The following is a 23,547-nucleotide window of genomic DNA, read 5'->3' as shown; positions in this document are numbered from 1 at the left end:
CAAATCTATCTCAATTTGTCAGCTGTAGAATCCTGATGGAATGTCCTGCACATGCTGGATCCTCCTACTCCGGAGTAAATGGACGGCGATAATCTACATACTGTCGATCCCCACCGCCCCACCAATCAGACTGCCGACAGAACCACCGCTGCAAACAACACAAACACCAGAAAAAAAAAGTATCCCAAGTCCATCGACCGAACTGCTTCAACATATTCTTCCTCTTCCACACCCATCACCAGCACAAATCCGCCGACCACAACTTCACTCGGCGCTTGCCAACCGGACTGCCCCGTGCGACCAGTCCTCCAGCCTATACCTCTTCCCCCCAATACCTCACGCACCGCAACCACCCGCATCACTCGACCCCGGCCCACGATGACAGACCTCCAAAAGACTCCCTTCGTAAGGGAGCTCGCATCAAGCGGTACGACCAAACCCTCTGACAACCCAGCTAACCCACCTTGCATTCCCAAAACTAACCGCACCCGACCCAACAGACAAGCGCATCCGCGACAAAGCCACCGAGTCCCTGACCATGTTCCTCCGCTCCCGCACCGACCTCTCTCTCCTCGAACTCCTCAAGCTCTGGAAAGGACTCTTCTTCTGTACGTGCCCGGTGCCCCCAATCCCCCGCGCCAACTGTCAATCACCACCTAACCCTCTGTCCAGGCTTCTACCACTCGGACCGCCCCCTCACCCAACAAGCCCTCGCGCGCAACCTGTCGTACTCGCTCGTGCCCACGCTCCCCCGTGCCAGCGTGCACCGCTTCCTGCGCGCCTTCTGGATCACCATCGGCCGCGACTTCCACTCGCTTGACCGCCTGCGTCTGGATAAGTACCTCTTCCTGATCCGCTGCTATGTCGGGGTCGCCTTCGAGGTCTTCCTGAAGGGCGGCGCCTCGACGGCGGCGGGGGCGCAGCCCGGCGCCAACAAGAAGCGCAAGCGCGATGCCGCGAAGAAGGCCGGCGCGAAGAAGCGGTCGAAGGCGCAGAAGCGGGGGGAGCAGGAAGAGGAGGAAGACGCGGAGGAGGAGGAGGAGGAGGAGCAAAGTGCCGACACCGACAAGTGGGCCGCGCTCGAGTCGTACATCTCCATCCTGGAAGAGGGCCCGCTGTGTCCGATCAACTTCGACCCGGACCAACCGCCCGCGGACGAGAAGAGGGATTATGTGCCGATGCCGCATGGGCCGGACGGCCTGCGGTACCATATCATGGATCTCTGGGTTGATGAGCTGGAGAAGGTGCTGGAGTTTGACGAGGAGGGTGGGGACGACGAGGCGGCGCCCAAGACGCGGAAGCCGAAGGGCGATGTTCCCGTCGAGCTTCTCTTGCGGCCGCTGGAGAAGCTGCGCGCGGAGAGTGCGTATAAACCGGTGCGCGTGCGCGCGGGTGAGGCTCTGGAGGATGAGCGCTTGATCGAGTGGGGGTTCAGGACGAGGAAGGTGGAGTCAGATGAAGAGGATGAGGAGGAGGAATGGGGTGGGTTTGATTGAGGCGTCGGCTGGGATGGAACTAAACGTGTATCTACTACCTACCTACCTTACTTCTGTGGTTGTTTTGGCGTACGGCAGCGATTGCATGATCCATGATAGACATAGACAAAGACAAGAGTCGAATGCGATGTATATGTGGAAGAATGTATGTATTGTAGGATGGGCGGAGCCAGGTTCCGTCTCTAAATATCTATTTGTGAAGCTATAATCCAATCACAAAAGCGACGCAATCCCAGGGCCAAAAAACAAGGGTATCATCGGTGAGGACCTGAAACAGCGGGTCGAAGGATATGACGGAGACAGGAGGAGATCCCTGCGCGGCGCTCCTCGCTGCCAAGTAAGGATATGTACATGGATACTACGGTCTCGGGCCCTCCGCTTCGTAGAGGTGTCCCGACTTCGACAGCACCGTGCCCAGGCCCTTGTGGACTTCCGCCTGGAAGGCCTCGAACGGCACCTTCTCGCCATCGACGCTGATGTATCCTTCTTTCTCGCGGGGCACCAGCCGATACGCCCGGGCCTTGCGGACGTGAACGTCCGGCATGTCGAAGAAGCGATTCTCGGGAATCTCGGTCATCATCTTGAGGCTGGTGGTGCGGGCAATCGTGCCGTCGATGGTGACGATGTCCATCAGTCCGTCGTTCGGCACCGACGCTGGGAAGAAGGTGGTATCCTTCGACATGATGGCCATTTTCCCGGCGTAGAAATTACCGATGGTCTCGGCCGGAATGACCTCCCAGTCCTTGGGCAGCTCGTCGAGCACTGTGCCGTACTCGAGGTCGGGGAGACCGCCGGCAGCGTCCTCCGCGGGGCGTGTCGGAGGCGGTCCGCTGGCATACGCATTGTAGTGCGATTTGATCGCTTTCTTGTCGTCCAGTTCCACCTGGATGGCGAGGTCGCAGGGGTAAATGGTGCGCTGGAGGATCCGCACGAGGAAGCCGTAGGTGAAGCGGTGGGCGCCCATCCATCGGACATTGTCGGTGCCGAGGTCAGACTCGGCGACAATGCCAAAGGACTGAGACAGGAAGGACAGGGTGCGAGTGTTTCCTTGAGTCAGCGAAACGAGGTCCAGCGGAGTCCGCATTCCTTTGACGATAGCCAGCGCGGCCATCGACACACTGCCCGTGCCGTACAGATTCCAGGCCATGGCGTTTCCGGAGCCACAGGGCAACATGGTGACAGCGACCTTGGCCAGCGCCTCGCGAGCATTGGGCTTCTTCCCTAAGCCGTTGAAGACTTCGTACGGCAAGCCATCGCCGGAACAGCACACAATGGCGTCGTAGGCGTCCACGTCGATCTGCTCGCTCAGGTCGGTGGCGTGACCCTGATGGGTGGTTTCCTGGGCATCAATCCGACAGCGCGCGGCGGCGAAAATGGGCGCGGCGTGTTTGTGGTAGAGTTTTGAGGCGGAGCCCTTCCCGCCGAACGGGTTGATCAGGACTTTCAGCCGCTTATACCGCTGGGCATCTCCATAGGCTTGATCGAGGAGTTTCTCGACCCAGGCCTCGACCGTTGCTTTTTCCTCGTCGGCGACGGGGTACTGCAATGCGGCGACGGAGACGTCATCTTTGCTGGTCGGCTCCGCATATGTGATGGTTAGGCCGCCCGGGGAAAGATCGGCGTCTAGAACGTTGAAGAGCGAGATGGAGTGGGTATCGTCGGTTGCTGAAAAGGGACAGGACCGCAGTTAGATCACATTGGCAGGGTGGGCGAGCCACATGGAGAGGAGAGGTGCGCATACAGGACTTGGCCAGCAAACCGCAACAGGCACGATCTTGTTTGCGCGAAGAACGTTCGTCTGCCATGTCCCGACCGAGGTTAATGCGCGAACCACCCAGAGACGATGTGGCAGACGTGGGGGATTAAAGACATACCGACGACCAGAAGGGAATCGCCTCCCAGAGTGAGCGAAACGGACTGGGCGACCACCAGGGTCGCCTCGTGCTTCAGTAGTCGGCTCTGCGAATCCGGCTGATCCGCGGTGCGCCGGGCGCCATTGACGGGAGTAGACATTATGCGCAAGGAGACGACAAGCGCATGATACAAATGGCAGACGAGAAGAGTCCCTAGGGTGGTTGAGAGGAGGAAAAGAAAGAGGAGGGACGAAGCGGAGGGAGAGGGAGAAGAGGAGAGAGAAGAAGATATGGAGTTGTGGTGGTGGTCGTGGTGGTGATCGGAAGTGGAGATTGTCGGCGGCCGATAATGTACCGTGAAGGACGCCATCATTGGTACTGTCAGGGTAGTTGCCCCTGAAGATACAGAGGGCGGTTTAATATATATATATATCTACACCTAGGTAGGTATCTCCTCCCATATTTCTACCAATTTCCTGGCGAACCGTCCAGCGCCGTTCCCTGGGGGTGGTTGTTTGCAGTCGTTCCTTCAACGGTCTCTTGGTCTTCCGGGACATCCGCATGCATCACCTGTCAGCCATTGTCGGTGGCTGGCATTCATTCTCGATCATTGCTCTTCAACGTTGCCTGCATTAGAAGCTCACCGTCTCGCTCATTATTGTTGACTTCCTGGTGGCTTGCGATGGTGTCGTGGAGACTGTCGCCACCACCACGAGTCCTTTTGCCTTCATCCATCCATCCACGGTTCTTCTCCACGGGCAAGTCTCTTGTTGGATGAACCGTCCATCGTCCGTCTCTTCTCCCAAAAGTGAGTCCGCGCGTCTAATATGCTCTGGTTAAGCAATTTCTCTTAGAGGTTCTATCGAACAATGACAGTGGCCCATGTTCTTGAGAGAGACACCTAGGAACCTCAGATCTTGAGACTTGAATGTCCCTAAGCATGAGAGGTGGAGATATATATAGTTTTCCGTAGATGAAAGTATGTATTATGTGTACGGGTTCCTGGGAAGGCCCCTCAATCCAACTTCTTCACCCAAGGCAGTTGAGAAAGACGAACGAACTGTCCCGCATGTAAGGGATGATATAGATGTAGCCTTTCGCGGGTCTGCTTGATTTTGTATTACTTTATAGGTATCATAACCCCAATATATATATATACTCAAAGCATGTTAGCACAGAGGAAGAGCGCCGGGAGGACCCTGAATTCCTTTTTTCCCCTGATTTTTGATCTTTTTACTTTTATTATTATCATTACTTATGCACACACATATCCATCCATTTATCTATATAACCTCTGCCCTATGGCGGGAAGGTACTGCCTGATTTCTGATGATGTTGATGTGTGAAGAAGCTACTGAGGGCCATACGTAAGACTGACTGTACACTCGACTGGCGCAACCATATGGAATGATCTTCATTGAATGAGTCTTTTCTCATGCAGTAAAACAAAAATGAGAAGCATATAATCAACAGATTCGTCCTCCAGAACAAGAGCGGCCATGGGAAAGAAGAATAAATACGATACTATGTTAATAAGTAAGGGTAGTCAATATTCAAACCTAACAAAGACAGTACTCCATTCATGCAGTGGAGGCCTTGAGACCCTTCAGAGATCCCAGGCTCAAGGCCAACCCCTGCGAGCGACTTCTTATCCGCACGAACCCAGTGATCGGTCCATCCTCGCCCTCCTTCTCGATACTCAGATTTGCCAGCGCATCCTCGCCTACAACGGGTTAGCTATCCTGCAAAAAAGATCGTCGAACCGGACAATACGTACCAAATACGCTCCGGGCATATAGATTGGCACTCAGGAACCGGCAATCTCCCTTGAGGGAGGCGTCCGGAGTCAAACAGGCCATGTTGGTGCTCTCCATGAGCTGTTTGAGGAACTCCCGCAGGCTCTTGGCCTTGGAGTTGATGTTGACCTTGTTCTCCCACTCAAACTCCGTCCACATCGTCCGGAACTGGGTCTCTGTGCAGTGGGCGGGCTGAATGTAATCCATGATGTCGGCATGGATGTCGTTGAGAATGACCACGTGGGTCTCCGTCGAGCTGGCCCCATCGTACACAATGTTACCGAAAATGACTCCCGTGTCCGTGGACGACACCTTGACTGTAGCCTGTACATTCAAGAAGTCCCGGGGTCCCAGGTTGTGCGTCGTGGGTCGTTCGACGACCTTCAGATCTCCAAGGGTGGCGAATTCCACAGACAGATTCTGGAGGGTTTCCAGGGTCTGGTTCACGAGGAGTACGTCGAGCACGATATCGAACTGGTGGACAGTCACGTAGGCTTCCGCATAGACCGGGTCGGAGAAACCGGTCAGCTGGACTACCCGACTGAGCTTCGACGACACCGTCTCGACGGTAGAGTCACCCCCGGTGGCCTTCGCCAGATCCAGCTCGATTTCCTCTGCACCTTCCAGTGCATTCTTCTTCGCAAACTGACGAATGGGGATGGCATCGTCAATCTGCACAGCACTCTTGGCCTTCTCCACGGCTTCCTTCGCCGCGCGCTTCTTGTCTTCCACCTGGACCATGGCTCGGAAAGCCTTCCGCGTGTCCTCCAGGAACGTAGTCTCCAGCTCCTTCTTCTGGGAGAACTCCGCCAGCGAACGGACACAGCACATGATACGGTCCACGGAATCTTCGTCAATGGGCGCCTTGACGAAGTGAGACTGGCCCACGCGAATAATGGAGATCATAATCAGCATGGCTTCCGCACGCAGAGCGTTCGTACGCGCGGCGTCGTCGGAAACCTCCGAGTGACGCATCACCAACTTGGTAAGTGTCGAAGAGAGGACCGTCGCGAGGTAGAAGTCACCATCGAGGATTAACTGACGGAGAGGGGGCTTCTGAGCGGCCTTGACAGCCTCCAGCCGGGCGGCGGCAGCAGACTCGCTAGTCAGAGCGCTCTCCGTGGCATAGGTGCCGTCAGCCAGGACCTTCCGAGACCCGGTCGGGGCGGACGGCTTGGCGTGGCCGTTGACTTGCTCCTTCAACACGCTTTCCTCGGGGACTTCTTCGAGGAGACGCTGTTCCGAGGCGAGGATGGGGATCTCTCCCAAGCTTGCTCTAATCCGTTTCCAGGCTTCACGAATATCCTTTTCTTCCAAGGAATATTCACCGACAACCCACAGCACACCCCGATATACCTTTCCAGCACGGACCTCGCTCAGGGTGGAAACCAAGCGCTCGACGATGGCGCCACGCAACTTCGGGAACTTCTCGACGACCTCCTTCACGAAGGAGATCACGTCGACGGCGGAGTTGTTGTTGAAGTCGGCGATGAAGTCCATCAGAAGATCGACGACGCTAGCGGCGATTTCGGAGAATTTAATGGCGCAAGAGTGTATCGACTGGATCAGGAGTTGACGGTACTCGCTGTTCTGCTCGGCGGATTAGCTAGAGCTCCCGGTGAAGATGTTGGGTCGCCTTACCTTTTCATACTGCTCATCCACCGTCTTGGCAAGCTCCTTCTTCAGCAGCATGACTATCTCCTCGACATTCTTGCTGGAAACCATCTCCAAGGCGATGCCCAGTGCTTTGCGGCGGACATCGATATCGGGGCTGGAAAGGACTCGTAAAATCTCCATGGTGAGGTCATCTAGAACGCCCTCATTGCGGATGCGAAGTTGGTCGACTCGGTCAAGAACGATAAGCTTCACGTTGTTGTCCGCCTCCCGAATACAGAGCTCGATCAATTTGCCGGCGGCCGCCTTGACGGCCACCGGGTTGCTGGTGAGGGCAGTGAGGGAGGTCGCGGCTTCGTAGATAACCGTGCTGGTGGACGCATCCAGGAGATCGAAAATAAGTCGGAGGTATCTCGCCTGCCGAGAGTTAGTCCTCAAAACCCCACGTGTCTGCTTTGGTGACCAACCTTGTTCTGGGAATTCTGCACCGCGTCCTTGCGGATGAATTCCAGTTCGACGAGTTGGAGGAGTTCATCGGTGTTAGGAATGCTGTCGAAAGTCGAGGCGAGGTATTCGAGGGCTTTTTGGTGGCTGATGGACATCAAGGCCGCAAAGGCGTTCCGCTTGCAGGTGCTGTCGGTCTCGGTGTCGAGGAAGGTCTGAATGAGTTCGGGGGCGTCGGGGATGAGGGATTCGGAGTGTTGGAAGATGGAAGCAACTGCCCACACGGCATTCTTTCTCACGTAGGCATGGCGATGTTCCAAGCAGGAGCGGGCCGACGAAAGGAGGGGCTCGATCAGTTCGGGCTCACGGAGCTTGCACAAGAATCGGAGGGTATTGCCGCGAACGTATTCGTTAGGATGTTGCAGGTCATTGCGAATACCGTTGCTGGCGAGGAGCGGACCAGTTAGAGGGCCCAATGGGTGATGGTGCTGTGTGGAGAGAACTTACCAGACAAGGATCATCTCCTGCTTCAGCTTCCCATTCGCGTCATGTTTGGGACAGATTTCATAGTAAAAGTACAACAGTTTTTTCAGAGGCTTGCTGCGTGACGGCATGACAAAGCGGATAATGTGCATGAGGAGGTCGGACATGGGGTCACCATTCAGCATGATCGTGATGATCCGTCTCATCGTCTCCAACTTGGTCTCATCGGTGCCCTTCTCCAGCTGCAACCGCAGTTCCTGCAGAGTGGGTTGATCCGCAGTGTTGTCCTGATGGACGAGACTGTATGCATTATCGAGAAAGGACGCCATGGTGAAGTCGGATAGGAAGCGAACGGGGGGAAGGGGGGTTCAAGGAGGGAGGAGAGAGAGCTAATAGTGGTCAGTACAAGTGGTTGTTTTGAAGCGGGTCAGGGGGGTCCATGTACCGGAAGAGAGTCTCCTCGGGAGAAGAAAATGCGACGGTAAGAGAAGAGAAGAGAGAGTTAAAGCAATTCGACACCCCTCACCTGCCGTGCATTCATCAGCGCAAAAGGATGGCAAAGGGAAGAGGATCAACTATGAGGGAGCGAGAGAGCGGGAGAGAGAGAGAGAGCGCAAGCTGGCCGGACTGTGTGGATGACTAAGCCCCACCGGCAAGCCTTCTCGATTCAGGTACCGCCGCCATGATGGCGCATTCCTCTGAGTTCGTTTCGTCTCTCCTCCACCATCATCGCTCGATCTTCTCCCCAAGATCTGCAAGATGTCGACGCAGAATGAACCGTTTTATCTCCGCTACTAGTAAGGCGTCCTGTTTAGCCCAGGTTTCCTCAGCTGCTGACAGCCGTGCAGCTCAGGTCACTCTGGGCGGTTCGGGCATGAGTTCCTAGGTGTGTTGGTCCCCGGCGGGACATGTATGCTCGCAATTGCTGATTTGGGATAGAATTTGACTTTCGTACCCTTGGAGATGGTCGCAGTGCGGCCGTGCGATATGCGAACAACTCCAACTACCGCAATGATTCGCTGATCCGTAAAGAAAGTGCGTTGACGCCAGGGTTCTGATCGAGGGCAGGTTGCTAATAGGGTCATCGTTCTAGTGTGTGTGAGCGCGATGATGATCCAGGAGATCAAGCGCATCATCAAGGAGAGCGAGATCATGAAGTATGCGGTTGGTTGTCGATGCAGGAGTGACCTGGGCTGACGGAGTGCAGGGAGGACGACTCCAAATGGCCGCAGAAGAATAAGGATGGACGACAGGAGCTGGAAATCCGACTTGGGAATGAACATATCTCCTTTGAGGTATGTGTTATGTCGGTCTACTGGGGTTCGCGCTTCTCTAACCTGTGGACGTGTCGCAGACCGCGAAAATCGGCTCTTTGGTTGACGTGACCGAATCGGCGGATCCGGAGGGTCTGCGAGTGTTCTACTATCTGGTGCAGGATTTGAAGGCTTTGATTTTCTCGCTGATTTCCCTTCATTTCAAGGTACGTGGATGCAGTCCTGCCATTGGACCACGATTGACTTGTTTGTTCTTTTTTCTCTACAGATCAAGCCTATATAAGCGGAACAGGATAATGAGATGGATACTGGGCGTTTTCAAAATGAGACGAATATGATATTTTCTTTCCTTCGAAGGCAGAGTGGCTACGCCTTGGGACGACCCAGGTGATGACGCAATTGGCGTGAAGAGGACCTTGAAGTAGTCGAAATATACCCGAATTGTACGGAGGATGGAGGAGGATAGCTATGCGCAGAAGAAAGTCGTAGGGAGTGATGGAGTCCATAACTAGTACCTTAGTGTCGCCGTGAAGTGGATCATGCAGGAATGAGAAAAGCATTATCCGCCTGAAGCGCCCGTTCGCCTCCCCCGCGCCCGCATGATCAACGGGCTTATCCCTTTCGGGCAGTGCGTCTTCCCTCCCATCATTCTCTCTCTCTCTCTCTCTCTCTCTCTCTCTTTCTCTTCTCTTCTCCTCTCAACTCTCCTCCCATCTTCCATCTCTCCCCCTCCCCTTCCTGCGCTTTGATCTCCTCCCTCTTCCTCTCCCTTCTTCTGTGTATGTCTCCCGGGTCTTCCCTTCTCTCCATCCTGTCTCGCTCCCGTGCGTCAGACCTGTCAACCTATCGGATCCGATGTCAGTCCTTATTTAATTCGCATCAATGCCGACCCCGAGTGACAACACCCCCCGTTTAAATGCTGCCTCGTTTGCTGAAGAGTTATCCTCTCGCTCCACTTGTCCGCCCGAACTAGAGAGATTGCCGGCGTGGAGAGATTCGCCCGATCCGTCCAGTGCGGAGAGCGATGCGCCCGATCGTGCCCTCTCCCCGGCCATTGTGTCGGCGCAGTCCATGATCGATCGCTCCGATACCGACCCTGTGAGAGAGAAACCGGAGCCTATCGCCCCTCCAAAGAGTACCACCAGGTCGGATGATGAACCTACCGTGGGGAGACTGAGTCCCGCTGGGGATCCCTCCTGTTCTCGTAGAACCCCCAACCCGTCGCCACCGGTGACCACCGCGCCCTCGGCGACTTCTCTTCTCAGCTATGAGTTCTCCAACATCAGGGTAAGACACCTCGACTGCCTCGGTTTCGTTTCGTTTGCTAACCCGCGACAAGCTTCTCCCCAACTATACCTCCTCCTTCCTTCGCCCCGGCAGCAAATTCACCGGGACACAACAGTCGGACCGCCAAGTGTATAACGTGGATGTAGAAATTAAACACGTTGACATGGTTGAGTCGTACCTCTGTGGCTATCTGCGGATACAAGGTGCGTTCGCGGCCCTATTTGATATCAACCAATCCTTCCCCACATAGGGCCGCTCTCAGCTGACTCGTCATGCTTCTATCTTTAGGCCTCACAGAAGACCACCCGACCTTAACCACCTTCTTTGAAGGAGAGATCATCGGAACGAAACATACGTTCAAGACCCGGAATGAAGAATGGGGCGCCACCGAAAAGACCGATATGCACCACTGGGCCAGGTTCCCCGCCTGGCGGCCCCTGGCCAAACAGGCCAAGCGGCCTGATTTCACGTACCGGAATTTCGCCCAACGAGAACACATCTTCATGCGGTGGAAGGAGTACTTCCTCGTTCCGGATCATCGCGTGAGGACCATCTCGGGCGCCAGCTTCGAGGGCTTCTACTATATCTGCTTCAACCAAGTGGAGGGGACGGTCACTGGGATATACTTCCATGCTAAGAGCGAGAAGTACGTATTCTGATTCTTACCCGTCAATAAACGACCCTGTTCTAACGCCTTGCAGATACCAGCAACTGGAGCTGCGGCATGTGGAGGACCACGGCTGTACCCCCGCCATTGAATTCCGTTAATCGTCATCGCTTTCCCCACGTCTTCTCTTCTACTCTGTTGTTCTTCCCGATACTTATCCTATCTTCTTCTCACCCATCCCAGCGACATGACGATGTGGAATTTTCCACGTTGGAGGAAATCCCCTTTACCCCCCCACTCTACGCCTCCGAATCTTATGTTTTTATGATCATCTGAATTGGCGTCCTCATTGGTTGATATAGTCTCGATTATCCCCGCATCTGTCCAGATTATCCCGTGCTCTTGCTCTTTCTAGGCTTTCCTTTGCGTTTAGGACGATGGTGAATAGGTCTCGGTTTCATATGTCTCATACTTTTCTGGTTGCCCGTTCTTGAATCTGAGGGCTCTATATCTTGCGTTATATCTCTTAGGTAGATAGGCAAAACGACGCTGTCACGTCTTGACTCCCTCTCGTTCGGAGGTACTTCCTCAGTGATATCTACCCTGAACTAAACATGGACAATTCGTGCTTTGAGTATCGTTAAAAACCGTCAATTCAGACTCCATATCCCAAACAAATGCGTCGTCCGCCAAATAGTAGCACATGAAAAAAAAGGAGAAAACATCGACACTGCATGTGTAATGCGGTCGTAAGTTGTATAGGGGTATCAAATGCAACCGGAAGCAATGGATTGCAGAAGCAACAGCAATAGCGACAGTAACTACACGCGACTTATCAAGAATACGTGGAATTCTGCCGACTCCCGGCACTACTCGCGCTGCCACTGTGTTCGCTGCTCGGGGTGGCCGGCTCCAGCACAACCTGCTGGCGGATGGAGACGATCCACTCATGCTGGAGCAGTTCGGCGGCAGTGGGCCGCTTTAGGGGATTGCACTCGAAGCAGCGGCGGAGGAAGTCGATGCCCAGGTCGCTGAGCTGGTCACGGGTGGGCAGCTGGGGCTGCTGGCCCTGGGCGATGTTGTACATGATGGCCCATTCGTTGTCGAGGGCGGACCAGGGGCGGCGGCCGGTGGCCATCTCCAGGATGACGCAGCCCAGCGACCAGATGTCGACGGAGCCCTGGCGGTCGACGAGGCGGTTCGAGTCACCGCGGATCACCTCGGGGGACATGTACATCGGGGTGCCGGTCATGGTCTTCTGGTTCTTGCCGCGCTGGTGGCCGAGCTGGGCGTCCTTGGGGACGAGGGCCTCCTTGTGGCCGGCATTGGCGAAGGCGTCCATCGGCAGAACCGTCTTGCCCTGGCGGGCGATGATCTTAGCGGCGCCGAAGTCGACGTACTTGATGATGCCGTTGTGGTCGAGCAGGATGTTCTCGGGCTTGATGTCGCGGTGGATGATGCCAGCCTGGTGCAGGTAGGCGAGGCCCTCGAGGAGCTGGAGCGCGTAGACCATGATGACGGTTTCGTCTTCGACGCGGCCGTGTTCGAGCAGGCTCGCCAACGACCCGCCGGAGCAGTACTCCATGAAGATGTAGACCTTGTCGCGGTGGACTTCGATGCCGTGGTAGGAGACGATGTTGGGGTGATCCAGCACTTCCAGGACGCCCATTTCGTCGCGGATCTGCTGCGCGATCTTGGGGATGAGTTGCGGGTCCTGCAGGCGAATCTCCTTCACCGCCATCAGGTAGTTGCTGTCCAGGTTGATGGCGGCGTAGACGGAGCCGAAGGTGCCGCCTCCGATGAATTGGCCTTGCTGCCATCGGAGAGTCACGTTGGTTGCGGAGGATGACAGCACAGCCAGGGATCGGTCGGCCTCGTTCGACCCTTCCAGCACCTTGCCCAGCGCTTGGCGTTTTGCGTCGGCTTCCACCCGGCTGGCTTCGATCTCGTGCAGGTGAGCCATGCGCTGATCGCGAACAGCCTTCTCGGCGTCTTTATCCGTGAGAATGCGGCCCGCACCGAACATCCGCAGTCCCCCACGCTCCTCGAGACGCTGTTTCTCGGCCTGGGCGGCGCGGGAAGACCGCGCTCCCATGATATCGAAGTGGGATATGAGGAGGGCCATACAGCCCGCCACCTTTTGGCGCAAACAGCCGAATTGGACATCGTCCATGGAGAGAAGATGTCGGCTGGAGGTGATGGCCATTGCGAATTCCAGGGCAGCGACCGCCCACTTGAACGTCTTGCGGTCTGCTGCGTCACAGTCGTCGCAGACAAAAGACACCCAGTCCAGCGACAGTTCGACCAGCCGTGCGCTGTTCATTGCACGCCGGTTTGGATCGACGTTCGAAGAGCGCTTTCCGAATTCCGTCGCGAAGGCGTAACAGGCCTGAATGAGGTCGTGGTTTTCAACGCCTTTCGCCTTCAATTGATTCCGGATAATCGCGACGCTGTCCATGATGGCCATAGACAGCTTGAAGGACGTCTTTTTGATCTTGTTCAGTTCCACATTGACTCGGCCAAGATTGGCGCGTTGTTCAATCGCCATGTCCAGTTGGATTCCGGTTAGCTGCGACAGCTCCTGCCGGGCATTGGATAATCGCTGAGTGGTCCCCTCCACGACAAGACGGAGCTTGCCGAGTCGAAGATCGGTAGGATACTCCAGAACCTCGACCTTCATATCCTTACCAGCCCACAAGAGGGGTTTCTCTGGCCGCACGGCTAGAATATACGGCACGTGAGGGGACTCTTTCGATACGTCCTCCTCACGAAATGATGTTCCCAGAATGGCCTTGATATCTTCGGGCCGGTTCCACAGGGCGTGATGCGCGAAAAGGTAGACTCCTTTGTGCTGGAGACTCTCGTTGCATCTTATGACGAAATGGTCGGAGATTAGCAGGGCCTCGAAGAACTCCTGCGCGATATCGGCAGAGATGTTATATTCGGTTGCGTTTTCAAACAACTGTCGTAAAAATCGCGAGAACCGGTAAAGCTTCCGTTGGCGAATTCGCGTTGAATCGAGCACACTCTTGTACCGTTTATCCATGTCAGACGGGTCTTCGTTTGGACGTGTCGTTAATTCCCGCTCGAAGTGGACCATCAAGCGTTGAAGAGATTTTGCAGTCAAGGCACTGACTCAGTGTTAGCCATAGGTCCTTGAAGTAAGGAACGTGAAAGGAAAGGTGTACCTAAACTGCTCGGCCACTTCGATGTCTCCACCATCAAGCTGACGGCCAATTTGGTTCGAAAACTCCCAATCCTGTTCCAGGATTTCGGCTTCTTTAAATGTGTTTTTGTTTGCGTTCAGCTTCCAGTTCAGCAGGCGGAAGTAATATTTCAGAGCATCGAGCACGACGGTATCAAACTGTTCATCAATGCAAGGAGGGAGATCCCAGCCGGGTTCCGGTCTCGCGATGTCGAGATAACGCTGTTTGATCTCAACTGCGACCCTCATCAGAATTTGGAACTGGGAGATCATCTGGTCGACGAGGATGGGAGACTGTTGCGCGGGGTCTCTCATGTTCTTCGCATACGACAATCGAACCCGGATGATCTCCTGAATCAGGCGGGAAGGGAAGTTGATGAGGGTAAGCAGTTCTTCGATATAGGGAGGAAGATGTCGCTTAGCAAAAGAGCTGGCGTTTTCAATCAGAGTGCTCTTTGCCTTCTGTATTACTTCGCCGATACCGTGTAGCATATTGTGCTCCCCTTGGAGTGTTTTCAGACCGTCTTCTTTCATGATGCGGTCGAGGAATGAGGAGTCGTCGGCAAGATCCCCGTCATCTGGCTTGTTCCTGGCTTTGCTAAAATCGAGCTCCTGGTTCCCGACCCATTTTTGTAGGATGGCAAGCTCCGTGTTGATCAGGATGGTAGTGTTGCGCCAGGCAAAGACGGCCTCCCAGCTGGAGCAGTATTCCTCCGATGCCACGCGGGGGTGGGCAGTTTCCAACTCCTTGTACGTGGAGTACAAGCTCTCGCAACGTTCAATCTGGGCGACAATATCTTCGACTTGCTTGATGGGAGGTTTTCCGATCTCGGTCTCGCCCTTTATTTCGAATTTGATAATATCCTCAATGACAGGACCCAGTCCCTCGCGAGCTTCCTCGATGAGCTTTTTCTGCAGGGCGATACTCCGGCCGCAACGCTTAGCCCGCACGCCCAGCCAGATGGCCGCGTTCTGCGCGGCGGACCTCTTCGACTCGGCGGAGCCCAGCATGCGCTGCTTCTCCTGCTTGACGACGTCGCCCTTCAAGACGGAGGCCAGCATGGAATGCCACTCGAGGCGTTCCTGGTTCTTGGGGTTCTTGAGCTCCTCGATGGTGGGCTGGTTGTCGTCGGTGAGGAAGAGCTGGATGTCGGGATCGTAGGCGTCATCTTCGAACGGGACTTCGGACGAGGGCGATGGTTCCTCCAGGTCGGAGTCGCTCACGGTCATGCCCATGTTTTGGGCATCGTCGAAATGGCTGTACCAGGCCTGGGGGTCGGCGCGGATGCGTTGGACGTAGGCCTTCTCCTGGGCCTGGTACTGGGCGTTGGGATCGCGTCGGGAGTTTCGCTTGGCCGAGGACGAGCGTTGGCGGTCATTCTGGAAGCTGATGAACTGGGGCGGGCGTCGCTGGGGCGCGTAGGTGTTGGAAGGCGTCCTGGCGGGGCCAGACGGGCGCTGGGGTCGCACTTCGGGGGTTGAGGCATCGGTCGAGGGCACCTTGTCGAGGACGGCGGGTGTGCCGACACTGGCACCGCGAGGACGCGAGGTGGTTGAGCCCCAGGAGGGGAGATGGGAGGTGGGCGGCGACGAGGCGATGGTGGTGGCCGGGGTATGGGGGGTGTCGAAGGGTTCGGTGAAGGTGGAGTTGGCGCGGGCATAAGGCTGTTGGAGCAGCTCATCCGACGAGCCGGACCCATCCGAATCGTGGTTATTCATGTCGGAGTTGTCCATGATCTGGAACCCCCGGTCTTGGTGAGAGTCCATGTTCGCATGGTTGATGGAGTTGAGTTGGAGGCGGCCGATGGATGAGGCTGGGTGTGGCGGTGCGGTCCCAGCGGGTGGCGGTGCGAACTACAACTACACTACCAGGTACCTACAGCTACCTAAAGATCGTACCTATTCTTCCACGAGTATCATAAGCATTCTATCTTAGTTTTGAAGAGGCAATTGTACACTTAATTTTAGTAGATTAGATGAAGCCAGGATACCTGTCATCCCTATACTTGGCTCTATTTATGGTCTGTGGATATCATGTAGGACCAACTCCTTGCGTTGACACTATTGCAGAAGCCACCTGCAACGGTTGACGCATGTCGAAGGTACTTTATTCTCCCGCAAGGAGCTACAGAGCTGTCAGCAATATGACGAGTATCTCCTATAGAGTAGGGGGATCAATAGTAGTTGGATCACTGGCCAATGAGGACAGGAGGACTTATCGTGCTCTCCCATTGGACCGTCACTTCTACATCGACTCATGACTAAGTCCAACAACGTCCTGTGTACGTCCTCTTCTCTCCTCTCCTCTCCTCTCTCTGTTGATGGATGGAGAGAACTCCAGTGTCAGTCTGTCAGATCATCTCACTCCCAGACCCTGTCATCACTGATATTCTGATATCCTAAACCTCTGCCAAGCACTCTATCAGAACATCCTCATTGAAACAATCAAGTAATAAGCAACGATAAGCCAACACCACATGTTGATTGGGTTCCGAGGAAACGTGATAAGACTGATACGAGACAGAAACAGAGACAGTTCAGCTCGCCAGATCTTCTCGTTCTTCCCAACTATTGAGACAAGACTGCGGTCTTCTTGGTCTTCTTATATTGACATCATGACAGGCCTGGAGTTCGTGGAGGCCCCTCCAGGGCATGACGATCTCTCTGGGCATGAACGACATGGAGTCTGATGGAGCATCCTGACACTCAACCATTTACTTTTCATGAGCGCTGATAAGGTTGCTTCTCCGGCTCTCATTGGATCTGCCATCTTCCTATCTACAGCCACTCCCGACGGCCGATGACGCGGATCAGCCAATGGACTCATGCAGGTTCACATTTCTTCTCTGATATCGTCCCAGAACTCCGGGTCTTGTCCCTTTCCGGATGGATAGATCAAGAGGATGAGATGGCGACAATCAGATGAGCCTTGACTAGTGTCGACCAGGGTCTGGCTTTCTGACTGGTATCGTGCCTACGTATTTATCACGTCTATACCCGGGTCCCATCTTCTCCCTTTCCCTCTCTCTCTCTCGACACATCCTCTTTCGAATCGGAGAAGCCTTCCGGTTAACTCTACTCATCCATCTCGTTGCGGTCTTGTAACATCCATTCCTTTGACAATCTCCAACTGGACTCTCCCTGTACCCACCTGTTTCAGCTGCAAGCCCCGTCCCCATGGCTGAATATCCAGTCACCTACAATGGGTCAGCCACTGGCACTGGAGGTGACTCCTTGACCGAAGACCTGAACATCTACTACAGCGTCGGCTCCCTTCCCTCGACATGGCCCTCCTCCAGACTGACCATCCCTAGTCGGGCGATATCGCCTGGGTTATCACCTCAACGGCCCTTGTCTTGCTGATGATTCCCGGCGTCGGGTACGTCCAAACCTAAGACACCCTGAAGAAACGTTCTGACCATCCCAGATTCTTCTACTCGGGTCTTGCGCGTCGAAAGTCTGCCCTCTCGCTGATATGGCTCTCCGTCATGTCCGTCGGCATGGTCTCGTTCCAATGGTTCTTCTGGGGATACTCCCTGGCGTTCTCTCACACGGCGGGAAAATACATCGGAGATTTGGAAAACTTCGGGTTCAAGGGCGTCCTGGCCGCCCCCTCGGTCGGTAGCACCAAGGTGCCCGATCTCCTCTTCGCCGTCTTCCAGGGCATGTTCGCCTGCATTACGTGAGTCTCACCGAGTCCCATCCTATCCCTTCCCACACAACCCTAACCTCCCCAGGGTGGCCCTCGCCGTGGGCGCCGTCGCCGAGCGGGGCCGCATGCTCCCCTGCATGGTCTTCATCTTCATCTGGTCTACCATCATCTACGACCCCATCGCGTGCTGGACCTGGAATGCTTCCGGCTGGGTCTACAACCTGGGTGGCCTCGACTTCGCCGGCGGCACCCCCGTCCACATCGCCTCCGGGGCCACCGCGCTGGCCTACTCCCTCATGCTGGGCAAGCGGCGCGGACATGGAACCCACGAGCTGAACTACCGCCCTCACAACGTCACCCACGTCGTCATCGGCACCGTCTTCCTCTGGGTGGGCTGGTTCGGGTTCAACGCCGGCTCGGCTTTGAGCGCCAACCTGCGTGCCGTCATGGCCGCCGTCGTCACGAACCTGGCCGCGTCCGTCGGCGGCGTCACCTGGTGTCTGCTCGATTACCGCCTCGAGAGGAAGTGGTCGACTGTGGGCTTCTGCTCGGGAGTGATCGCGGGCCTGGTGGCCATCACCCCGGGCTCCGGCTTCGTCACCCCGTGGGCGGCGTTCATCTTCGGCGTCGTCGGTGCCACGGCTTGCAACTACGCCACGAAGCTCAAGTACGTCATGCGTGTCGACGATGCCCTCGATATCTTTGCCGTGCACGGTATCGGCGGTCTGGTGGGGAACCTCCTGACCGGACTGTTTGCTGCGTGAGTTACCGTCCCTCCATCCGTCCATGCATATCCATATCGTTCAAGCTAAGAAGACCCACTGCAGGGACTACATCGCTCACCTGGACGGCTCGACGGAGATTGACGGAGGCTGGATCAACCAGAACTACATCCAGCTCGGGTACCAGCTGGCGGACTCGGTCTCGGGAATGGCCTATTCGTTCTTCGGCAGCTGCATCATTCTCTTCCTCATCAACCTTGTTCCGGGCCTCCGCTTGCGCGCTCCAGAGGAGGACGAGATCATGGGCATTGACGATGCGGAGATTGGCGAGTTTGCGGTATGTCTCCCTCCGACTATCACCCGCCGGCTCATTGCTGACAGGAACAGTACGACTACGTCGAGATCACCCGCGATGTAATCAGCAGCGCCAACAGCGACGCGAGCGAGAACTCGTCCAAGCGCAGCGTCACGCCCACTGGAAACGATACGACGGTGGAAGCCAAGGCCTAGACTCGCGGATACCCCTGATACCCGTTCGTTCTAGTATTCAACTTATTCAACTTAATCCCTAGTATGGTCGCCAGAACAGGCACCTTAGTTTGTCCGTCGTTATTGTACATACCTGTACTTAGGCTAATCCATTTCTTTCCTTGTATATACTACTACTTCGACACCACAAGAAATTTACATGTATATCGCCACTTCCTCAGCCAACCCACACTAACCGCCCTCTAATCTCACTGCACGACAAACGGCTCCGCGTGTTTCTTATATAGCGTGCTCGAATCCAGAAGCTCCCCGGTCGACGAGCGAATAAAGTCCACCTGCAGGTGGTGCTCATCCAGGAACCGCAATGTGCTATAGCTATAGTCATCCGCATACGCAAACGCGGTATAGTCCGGCTTCGCGCCCACCGACGTCAAGCCCTCGATGTTTCCCGCGCCGCCGGCGACGATGTACATGGGGGCCTTGGGGTCCCGCATGCCGTTCGGGTCCGCGGTGCCGTTCACGACGGGCAGGAAGCGCTGCGAGTTGTGCTCGTGGCCGAAGACGCCCAGATCGACGCCGTAGGTGTACAGGAGACCCTCGAAGGCGTCCTGGCAGGGCGAGCAGCCGTTCCCCGTGCCGGTGGTGTACCAGGGGCGATGGCCGGCGACGACCACCCAGGGGGTGACGGAGCGGTCGACGCTGGCAAGATCGGCCTTGAGGAACTCCAGCTGCTGGTGGGGTCGGCCGAAGGGCCCGCCGTCGAGGCCGGCGGAGCCGTCCTGGCCGTCCGGGGCGGAGGGGAAATCGGTCTCGGTGTTGATCATGGCGACGTGCACCAAGCCGTACTCGAAGGAGTACCAGAAGGGGGGTTTGGCGAGAGACTGGGCGCGGCGGGCGAGGGCGTGGGCGGTGCTGTTGCGGGAAGACGTGGAGGGGAAGGCGGACGGCATGGTGGTGCCGAAGCGTTGCAGGAAGTCGGTGAAGTTGTGCTGACCCTCTGGGCAGAGGCCGCTGGTGTAGGGGATCTCCTGGCAGGAGGCTTCATGGTTGCCGGGGCTGGCCATGTAGGGCTTGCGCGCGGCGATGGGGGCGAGCTGGTCATAGAACTGCTCCAGGATGGCCTGGTAGGCCTCCTTGCCGTGGAGGACGTTGGAGGGCGTCAGGAACCAGTCGTCGGCGTAGGCGAAGTCGCCTGGGTGGATGACGAGCTCGTAGTCGTCAACGGTGGTGGCTAGGCGTCCGATGGTGGTGTGGTTGAGTTCGGGCTGGATGTGCGGGATGGTGTCGCGTTTGGCGTTGTCGGAGGCAATGGTGTAGCCGTCCTTGCCGTAGACGCCGAGGTCGATGACGGCGTTCATGTTGAACGGGGTCTTGTCTCCCGCTGGACGGGGGCTGAGGAAATGTTCCACGCTGGAGTTGGTCGAGACGATCTTGTAGTAGTAGGTGGTGGCCGGAGTCAAGTCAGTCAGCACCACGACGTTGGAGTAGGTCCGGGATGTTGAGTAGGTCGTGGACGAGTCCGAACAGGCCTTGGATTTCAGGTCCTTCGCTGAGAGGCCGTACTGAACGCAGCTTTGGTTCAGCTTGGCGTATGTGTTCCATCCGATGGACACCGCTGTGGGGGAATGCGTTAGCGGGACGTCTACAAAAGAGTCCACCGTCACGGTAGAAGGGTATTCTTACCATTCGGCCCATAGACGGCCAGACGCTGCTGGACCGGAGTGGTCACATCCTTTGGGATGGCAGGATAGTTCACTCGGGCGAGGGCGCCAGTGGCCCCGATCAACAGGAACTGGACGATGGTAGGGAGCCCAACCATGACGGTTCACGCGTGATGCGACAGACGGCGACAGAGACGACGAAGCGCACCACAGGATGGGCGTCCTGCCGAATCCGCTGACCTTTATAGAGTCCATCATTGGAGACATCGGACCAGGTACGCTCCGTGTGCCTAGGTATCTGCACCAGGGGTTCCATGGAACAAGCCAATCATTCCCAAGCCAGAATGCACGCAGTTCACGCGGTCAAGGTGGATGCAGATCGCGCGGAGAGAGACTGAGGAAATTCGGACGACGGATGGAGACAAAACCCCGATGGACGAGGCGGCGGCCACGTGCCCACGGAGGGGATGGTGAACGGTGGTGTCTCTCCGCCGGAGTCCGTCAGCACCTATACCTACTTATGTTGTCACAAGTAACGTCACGGATACCACCCGGGACAGTCCATTGCTTTTAAAAACTATGTGCTACTTCATTTCAATAGGTTCAACGGCTCCGTCGGCCTTCAAAATAATTAAAAACAGGAAAGAAATTAAGAGCGCTCAAACAAAATCATTCACCGACCCTGACCCGTCATCCAGGTCAACGCCGTCGAAATCGGGCTTATCAAGGGTATTACTCTGAGCAGGTCTCAATTCACACCAGGGGTGCTTGGAGCAGTTTACTCCTCGCCCTCAAGGACCTCCTCCTCGGCGCTGCCGGAGTCGTTAGCATCATCGAATTCCACAGGGGCATGACGGGGGACCATGTCAGGGGTACTTACTACTCCTCTTCGCCCTCGGAGATGGAGGCATCCTGGTACTGCTGGTACTCGGAGACCAGATCATTCATGTTGCTCTCAGCCTCAGTGAACTCCATCTCGTCCATACCCTCGCCAGTGTACCAGTGCAAGAAAGCCTTGCGACGGAACATGGCGGTGAACTGGTCGCCGACACGCTTGAAGAGCTCCTGGATGGAGGTGGAGTTACCGATGAAGGTGGAGGACATCTTGAGGCCACGGGGGGGAATGGAGCACAGAGCCGTCTGGATGTTGTTGGGGATCCACTCGACGAAGTAGGACTGGTTCTTGCTCTGGATGTTGCGCATCTGGTCCTCGACCTCCTTCATGGAGACCTTTCCGCGGCTGTCACCTAGTTAGTTGTGAGATTCATCGCACAAAGAGAATGGGACGTACAAAATGGCGGAGCAGGTGAGGTAGCGGCCGTTGCGGAAGTCAGAAGCAGCCATCATGTTCTTGGGGTCGAACATCTGCTGGGTCAACTCGGGGACGGAGACGGCACGGAAAGAGTGAGCGCCACGGCTGGTCAGAGGAGCGAAGCCGACCATGAAGAAATGGAGACGAGGGAAGGGAACCATGTTGACGGCCAGCTTGCGGAGGTCCGAGTTGAGCTGACCAGGGAAACGGAGACAGGTGGTGACGCCGGACATGACGGCGGAGACCAGGTGGTTCAGGTCACCGTAAGAGGGGTTGGAGAGCTTGAGGGTGCGCATGCAGATGTCGTACAGAGCCTGGCTCGTCAGTATATCGGTACGATCACCAATCCCGGGGCCGATTCAAACATACCTCGTTGTCGATACAGAAGGTCTCGTCGGAGTGCTCAACGAGCTGGTGGACGGAAAGGGTGGCGTTGTAAGGCTCAACAACGGTGTCGGAGACCTTAGGGGAGGGAACGACAGAGAAGGTGGCCATCATACGGTCGGGGAACTCCTCACGGATCTTGGAGATGAGGAGGGTACCCATACCGGCACCGGTACCACCACCGAGAGAGTGGGTGATCTGGAAACCCTGGAGGCAGTCGCAAGCCTCGGCCTCGCGACGAACGACATCAACGACCTGGTCGACGAGTTCGGCACCCTCGGTGTAGTGACCCTTGGCCCAGTTGTTACCGGCACCGGACTGGCCGAAAACAAAGTTGTCGGGACGGAAAAGCTGACCGAAGGGACCGGCACGGACGGCGTCCATGGTACCAGGCTCCAGGTCAACCAGGACGGCACGAGGAACATACTTGTTTCCGCTGGCCTAGAGGAGAGTCGGGGAGTTAGTTCGTTCACCCAAATACTCGAGTGGTATAGCAAGCGACGGAAGACAGTACGCACCTCGTTGAAGTAGACGTTCATACGCTCAAGCTGGAGGTCGGAAGAGCCATTGAAACTGTCCTTCCATCAGAATTCCATCCTCCGTTGTTGGTTTCGGTCCAAAATGCGTCGGTTGTACTTACACACCGGAGCCATCCAGACCGTGCTCGCCAGAGATAGTCTGCCTGTAGGATTGTCAGTATTCTGCAATCGAAAACCCTGCTCTTATGAGATCCAATCGAGACATACCAGAAAGCGGCACCAATTTGGTTACCCTGTCATCAGAGGGTTAAGTTTCTGTCACAGCAACATCCCACATTCCAGAACCCCTCCAACGGATACGGTAGCACTTACACACTGGCCGGTTTGAAGATGAACCTGCAATCACGAAAGAAAAACAAAGTCAGCCAACAATTGGAGTCCATCGAGGAACGGGTGGGGTTGGCCATCAGGGGAGACAGCCCCAAGAGACGCGTCGGAAGAGGGGAACAGGGGGGATGGGTCGGGCACGACATACGATCTCACGCATTGTGGAAGGAATATTGACGGTGTTGACGAAAGAAACGGAGGGGAAATTGGGTGGATGGAGCCGAAGGGCGGATTGTCGAAGTGAAGGGTTGAGGTGGAAGTGGACGTGGAGAGGGAGAGGGAGAGAGGAAGAGAAGAGGGAGAGGGAAAGAGTCGTTGGGTTGAAGCGGTGAGAGGAGATCCCGTTGTGCGGGCGTCTTGTTGATCCCTGAGGCCATGTAAATAAGGGGGAGGGACGCCAGC

At 56.0% G+C, this 23,547-nt stretch overlaps 9 protein-coding genes across 9 annotated transcripts; 4 read left to right on the top strand and 5 right to left on the bottom strand.

Moving 5' to 3' along the window:
* Positions 1-378: 378 nt before the first annotated feature.
* BDV59DRAFT_201336 (ribosomal RNA processing 1 family protein) lies at positions 379-1,496 on the top strand (the record flags this gene model as incomplete). The annotated part of the gene is made up of 3 exons (XM_073693775.1): positions 379-427; positions 501-608; positions 673-1,496. 3 exons carry the CDS (start codon positions 379-381, stop codon positions 1,494-1,496), a joined length of 981 nt encoding a protein of 326 aa, XP_073548789.1.
* A 135-nt stretch (positions 1,497-1,631) lies between these two features.
* BDV59DRAFT_176689 (putative sphingosine kinase (SphK)) lies at positions 1,632-3,735 on the bottom strand. The gene is made up of 2 exons (XM_073689488.1): positions 3,371-3,735; positions 1,632-3,161 (listed from the first exon to the last, which is right to left on the bottom strand). The coding sequence occupies exons 1-2, from the start codon at positions 3,720-3,722 to the stop codon at positions 1,855-1,857; spliced, it is 1,659 nt and encodes a 552-aa protein (XP_073548788.1). The 5' UTR covers positions 3,723-3,735; the 3' UTR covers positions 1,632-1,854.
* Positions 3,736-4,689: 954 nt separating this feature from the next.
* Positions 4,690-8,266, bottom strand: BDV59DRAFT_176684 (coatomer subunit beta). The gene is made up of 6 exons (XM_073689487.1): positions 8,132-8,266; positions 7,711-8,075; positions 7,227-7,647; positions 6,787-7,176; positions 5,127-6,735; positions 4,690-5,072 (listed from the first exon to the last, which is right to left on the bottom strand). Exons 2-6 carry the CDS (start codon positions 8,013-8,015, stop codon positions 4,930-4,932), a joined length of 2,868 nt encoding a protein of 955 aa, XP_073548787.1. The 5' UTR covers positions 8,016-8,075; positions 8,132-8,266; the 3' UTR covers positions 4,690-4,929.
* A 127-nt stretch (positions 8,267-8,393) lies between these two features.
* Positions 8,394-9,631, top strand: BDV59DRAFT_176683 (mago nashi family protein). The gene is made up of 7 exons (XM_073689486.1): positions 8,394-8,483; positions 8,535-8,572; positions 8,626-8,721; positions 8,780-8,843; positions 8,894-8,981; positions 9,041-9,166; positions 9,229-9,631. The coding sequence occupies exons 1-7, from the start codon at positions 8,446-8,448 to the stop codon at positions 9,241-9,243; spliced, it is 465 nt and encodes a 154-aa protein (XP_073548786.1). The 5' UTR covers positions 8,394-8,445; the 3' UTR covers positions 9,244-9,631.
* On the top strand, positions 9,533-11,352 carry BDV59DRAFT_20111 (vacuolar import and degradation protein-domain-containing protein). The gene is made up of 4 exons (XM_073693737.1): positions 9,533-10,247; positions 10,300-10,450; positions 10,536-10,893; positions 10,949-11,352. The coding sequence occupies exons 1-4, from the start codon at positions 9,843-9,845 to the stop codon at positions 11,013-11,015; spliced, it is 981 nt and encodes a 326-aa protein (XP_073548785.1). The 5' UTR covers positions 9,533-9,842; the 3' UTR covers positions 11,016-11,352.
* An 87-nt stretch (positions 11,353-11,439) lies between these two features.
* sskB (putative MAP kinase kinase kinase SskB) lies at positions 11,440-15,831 on the bottom strand. Its single transcript, XM_073693901.1, has 2 exons — positions 14,043-15,831; positions 11,440-13,985 (listed from the first exon to the last, which is right to left on the bottom strand). The coding sequence occupies exons 1-2, from the start codon at positions 15,824-15,826 to the stop codon at positions 11,690-11,692; spliced, it is 4,080 nt and encodes a 1,359-aa protein (XP_073548784.1). The 5' UTR covers positions 15,827-15,831; the 3' UTR covers positions 11,440-11,689.
* A 1,888-nt stretch (positions 15,832-17,719) lies between these two features.
* On the top strand, positions 17,720-19,103 carry BDV59DRAFT_176662 (ammonium permease MEP2). Its single transcript, XM_073689485.1, has 3 exons — positions 17,720-18,471; positions 18,539-18,770; positions 18,821-19,103. Exons 1-3 carry the CDS (start codon positions 17,837-17,839, stop codon positions 18,941-18,943), a joined length of 990 nt encoding a protein of 329 aa, XP_073548783.1. The 5' UTR covers positions 17,720-17,836; the 3' UTR covers positions 18,944-19,103.
* On the bottom strand, positions 19,104-21,006 carry BDV59DRAFT_176660 (purple acid phosphatase family protein). Its single transcript, XM_073689484.1, has 2 exons — positions 20,606-21,006; positions 19,104-20,537 (listed from the first exon to the last, which is right to left on the bottom strand). The coding sequence occupies exons 1-2, from the start codon at positions 20,739-20,741 to the stop codon at positions 19,171-19,173; spliced, it is 1,503 nt and encodes a 500-aa protein (XP_073548782.1). The 5' UTR covers positions 20,742-21,006; the 3' UTR covers positions 19,104-19,170.
* A 45-nt stretch (positions 21,007-21,051) lies between these two features.
* On the bottom strand, positions 21,052-23,481 carry BDV59DRAFT_176657 (beta-1 tubulin). Its single transcript, XM_073689483.1, has 8 exons — positions 23,294-23,481; positions 23,131-23,154; positions 23,026-23,051; positions 22,920-22,961; positions 22,798-22,852; positions 22,265-22,720; positions 21,875-22,209; positions 21,052-21,823 (listed from the first exon to the last, which is right to left on the bottom strand). Exons 1-8 carry the CDS (start codon positions 23,303-23,305, stop codon positions 21,463-21,465), a joined length of 1,311 nt encoding a protein of 436 aa, XP_073548781.1. The 5' UTR covers positions 23,306-23,481; the 3' UTR covers positions 21,052-21,462.
* Positions 23,482-23,547: the final 66 nt, after the last annotated feature.

Source organism: Aspergillus ambiguus (assembly GCF_047715705.1).
Source record: "Aspergillus ambiguus strain CBS 117.58 unplaced genomic scaffold BDV59scaffold_12, whole genome shotgun sequence".
Taxonomy (NCBI): Eukaryota; Fungi; Ascomycota; class Eurotiomycetes; order Eurotiales; family Aspergillaceae; genus Aspergillus; species Aspergillus ambiguus.
The sequence above is the reverse complement of the archived record's forward strand: the minus strand, read 5'-3'. Positions and strand labels throughout refer to the sequence as shown.

Coding starts and splice junctions, on each gene's coding strand:
- BDV59DRAFT_176662 (XM_073689485.1), top strand. CDS start 17,837: ATGCTCCCCTGCATGGTCTTCATCTTCATCTGGTCTACCATCATCTAC. Junction 18,472..18,538: donor CTGACCGGACTGTTTGCTGC/GTGAGTTACCGT, acceptor GACCCACTGCAG/GGACTACATCGCTCACCTGG. Junction 18,771..18,820: donor CGGAGATTGGCGAGTTTGCG/GTATGTCTCCCT, acceptor TGACAGGAACAG/TACGACTACGTCGAGATCAC.
- BDV59DRAFT_176657 (XM_073689483.1), bottom strand. Junction 22,962..23,025: donor CAAATTGGTGCCGCTTTCTG/GTATGTCTCGAT, acceptor ACAATCCTACAG/GCAGACTATCTCTGGCGAGC. Junction 22,721..22,797: donor TGAACGTCTACTTCAACGAG/GTGCGTACTGTC, acceptor ACTCTCCTCTAG/GCCAGCGGAAACAAGTATGT.
- BDV59DRAFT_176684 (XM_073689487.1), bottom strand. CDS start 8,015: ATGGCGTCCTTTCTCGATAATGCATACAGTCTCGTCCATCAGGACAAC. Junction 7,648..7,710: donor CAGGAGATGATCCTTGTCTG/GTAAGTTCTCTC, acceptor GCTCCTCGCCAG/CAACGGTATTCGCAATGACC. Junction 5,073..5,126: donor ATATGCCCGGAGCGTATTTG/GTACGTATTGTC, acceptor AACCCGTTGTAG/GCGAGGATGCGCTGGCAAAT.
- BDV59DRAFT_20111 (XM_073693737.1), top strand. CDS start 9,843: ATGCCGACCCCGAGTGACAACACCCCCCGTTTAAATGCTGCCTCGTTT. Junction 10,451..10,535: donor TGGCTATCTGCGGATACAAG/GTGCGTTCGCGG, acceptor TTCTATCTTTAG/GCCTCACAGAAGACCACCCG. Junction 10,894..10,948: donor TTCCATGCTAAGAGCGAGAA/GTACGTATTCTG, acceptor AACGCCTTGCAG/ATACCAGCAACTGGAGCTGC.
- BDV59DRAFT_176689 (XM_073689488.1), bottom strand. CDS start 3,722: ATGATGGCGTCCTTCACGGTACATTATCGGCCGCCGACAATCTCCACT. Junction 3,162..3,370: donor CGATTCCCTTCTGGTCGTCG/GTATGTCTTTAA, acceptor GTCCCTTTTCAG/CAACCGACGATACCCACTCC.
- BDV59DRAFT_176683 (XM_073689486.1), top strand. CDS start 8,446: ATGTCGACGCAGAATGAACCGTTTTATCTCCGCTACTA. Junction 8,484..8,534: donor CCGTTTTATCTCCGCTACTA/GTAAGGCGTCCT, acceptor ACAGCCGTGCAG/CTCAGGTCACTCTGGGCGGT. Junction 8,982..9,040: donor ATGAACATATCTCCTTTGAG/GTATGTGTTATG, acceptor GACGTGTCGCAG/ACCGCGAAAATCGGCTCTTT.
- BDV59DRAFT_176660 (XM_073689484.1), bottom strand. CDS start 20,741: ATGGTTGGGCTCCCTACCATCGTCCAGTTCCTGTTGATCGGGGCCACT. Junction 20,538..20,605: donor GGCCGTCTATGGGCCGAATG/GTAAGAATACCC, acceptor ATTCCCCCACAG/CGGTGTCCATCGGATGGAAC.
- sskB (XM_073693901.1), bottom strand. CDS start 15,826: ATGGACTCTCACCAAGACCGGGGGTTCCAGATCATGGACAACTCCGAC. Junction 13,986..14,042: donor GAAGTGGCCGAGCAGTTTAG/GTACACCTTTCC, acceptor ACACTGAGTCAG/TGCCTTGACTGCAAAATCTC.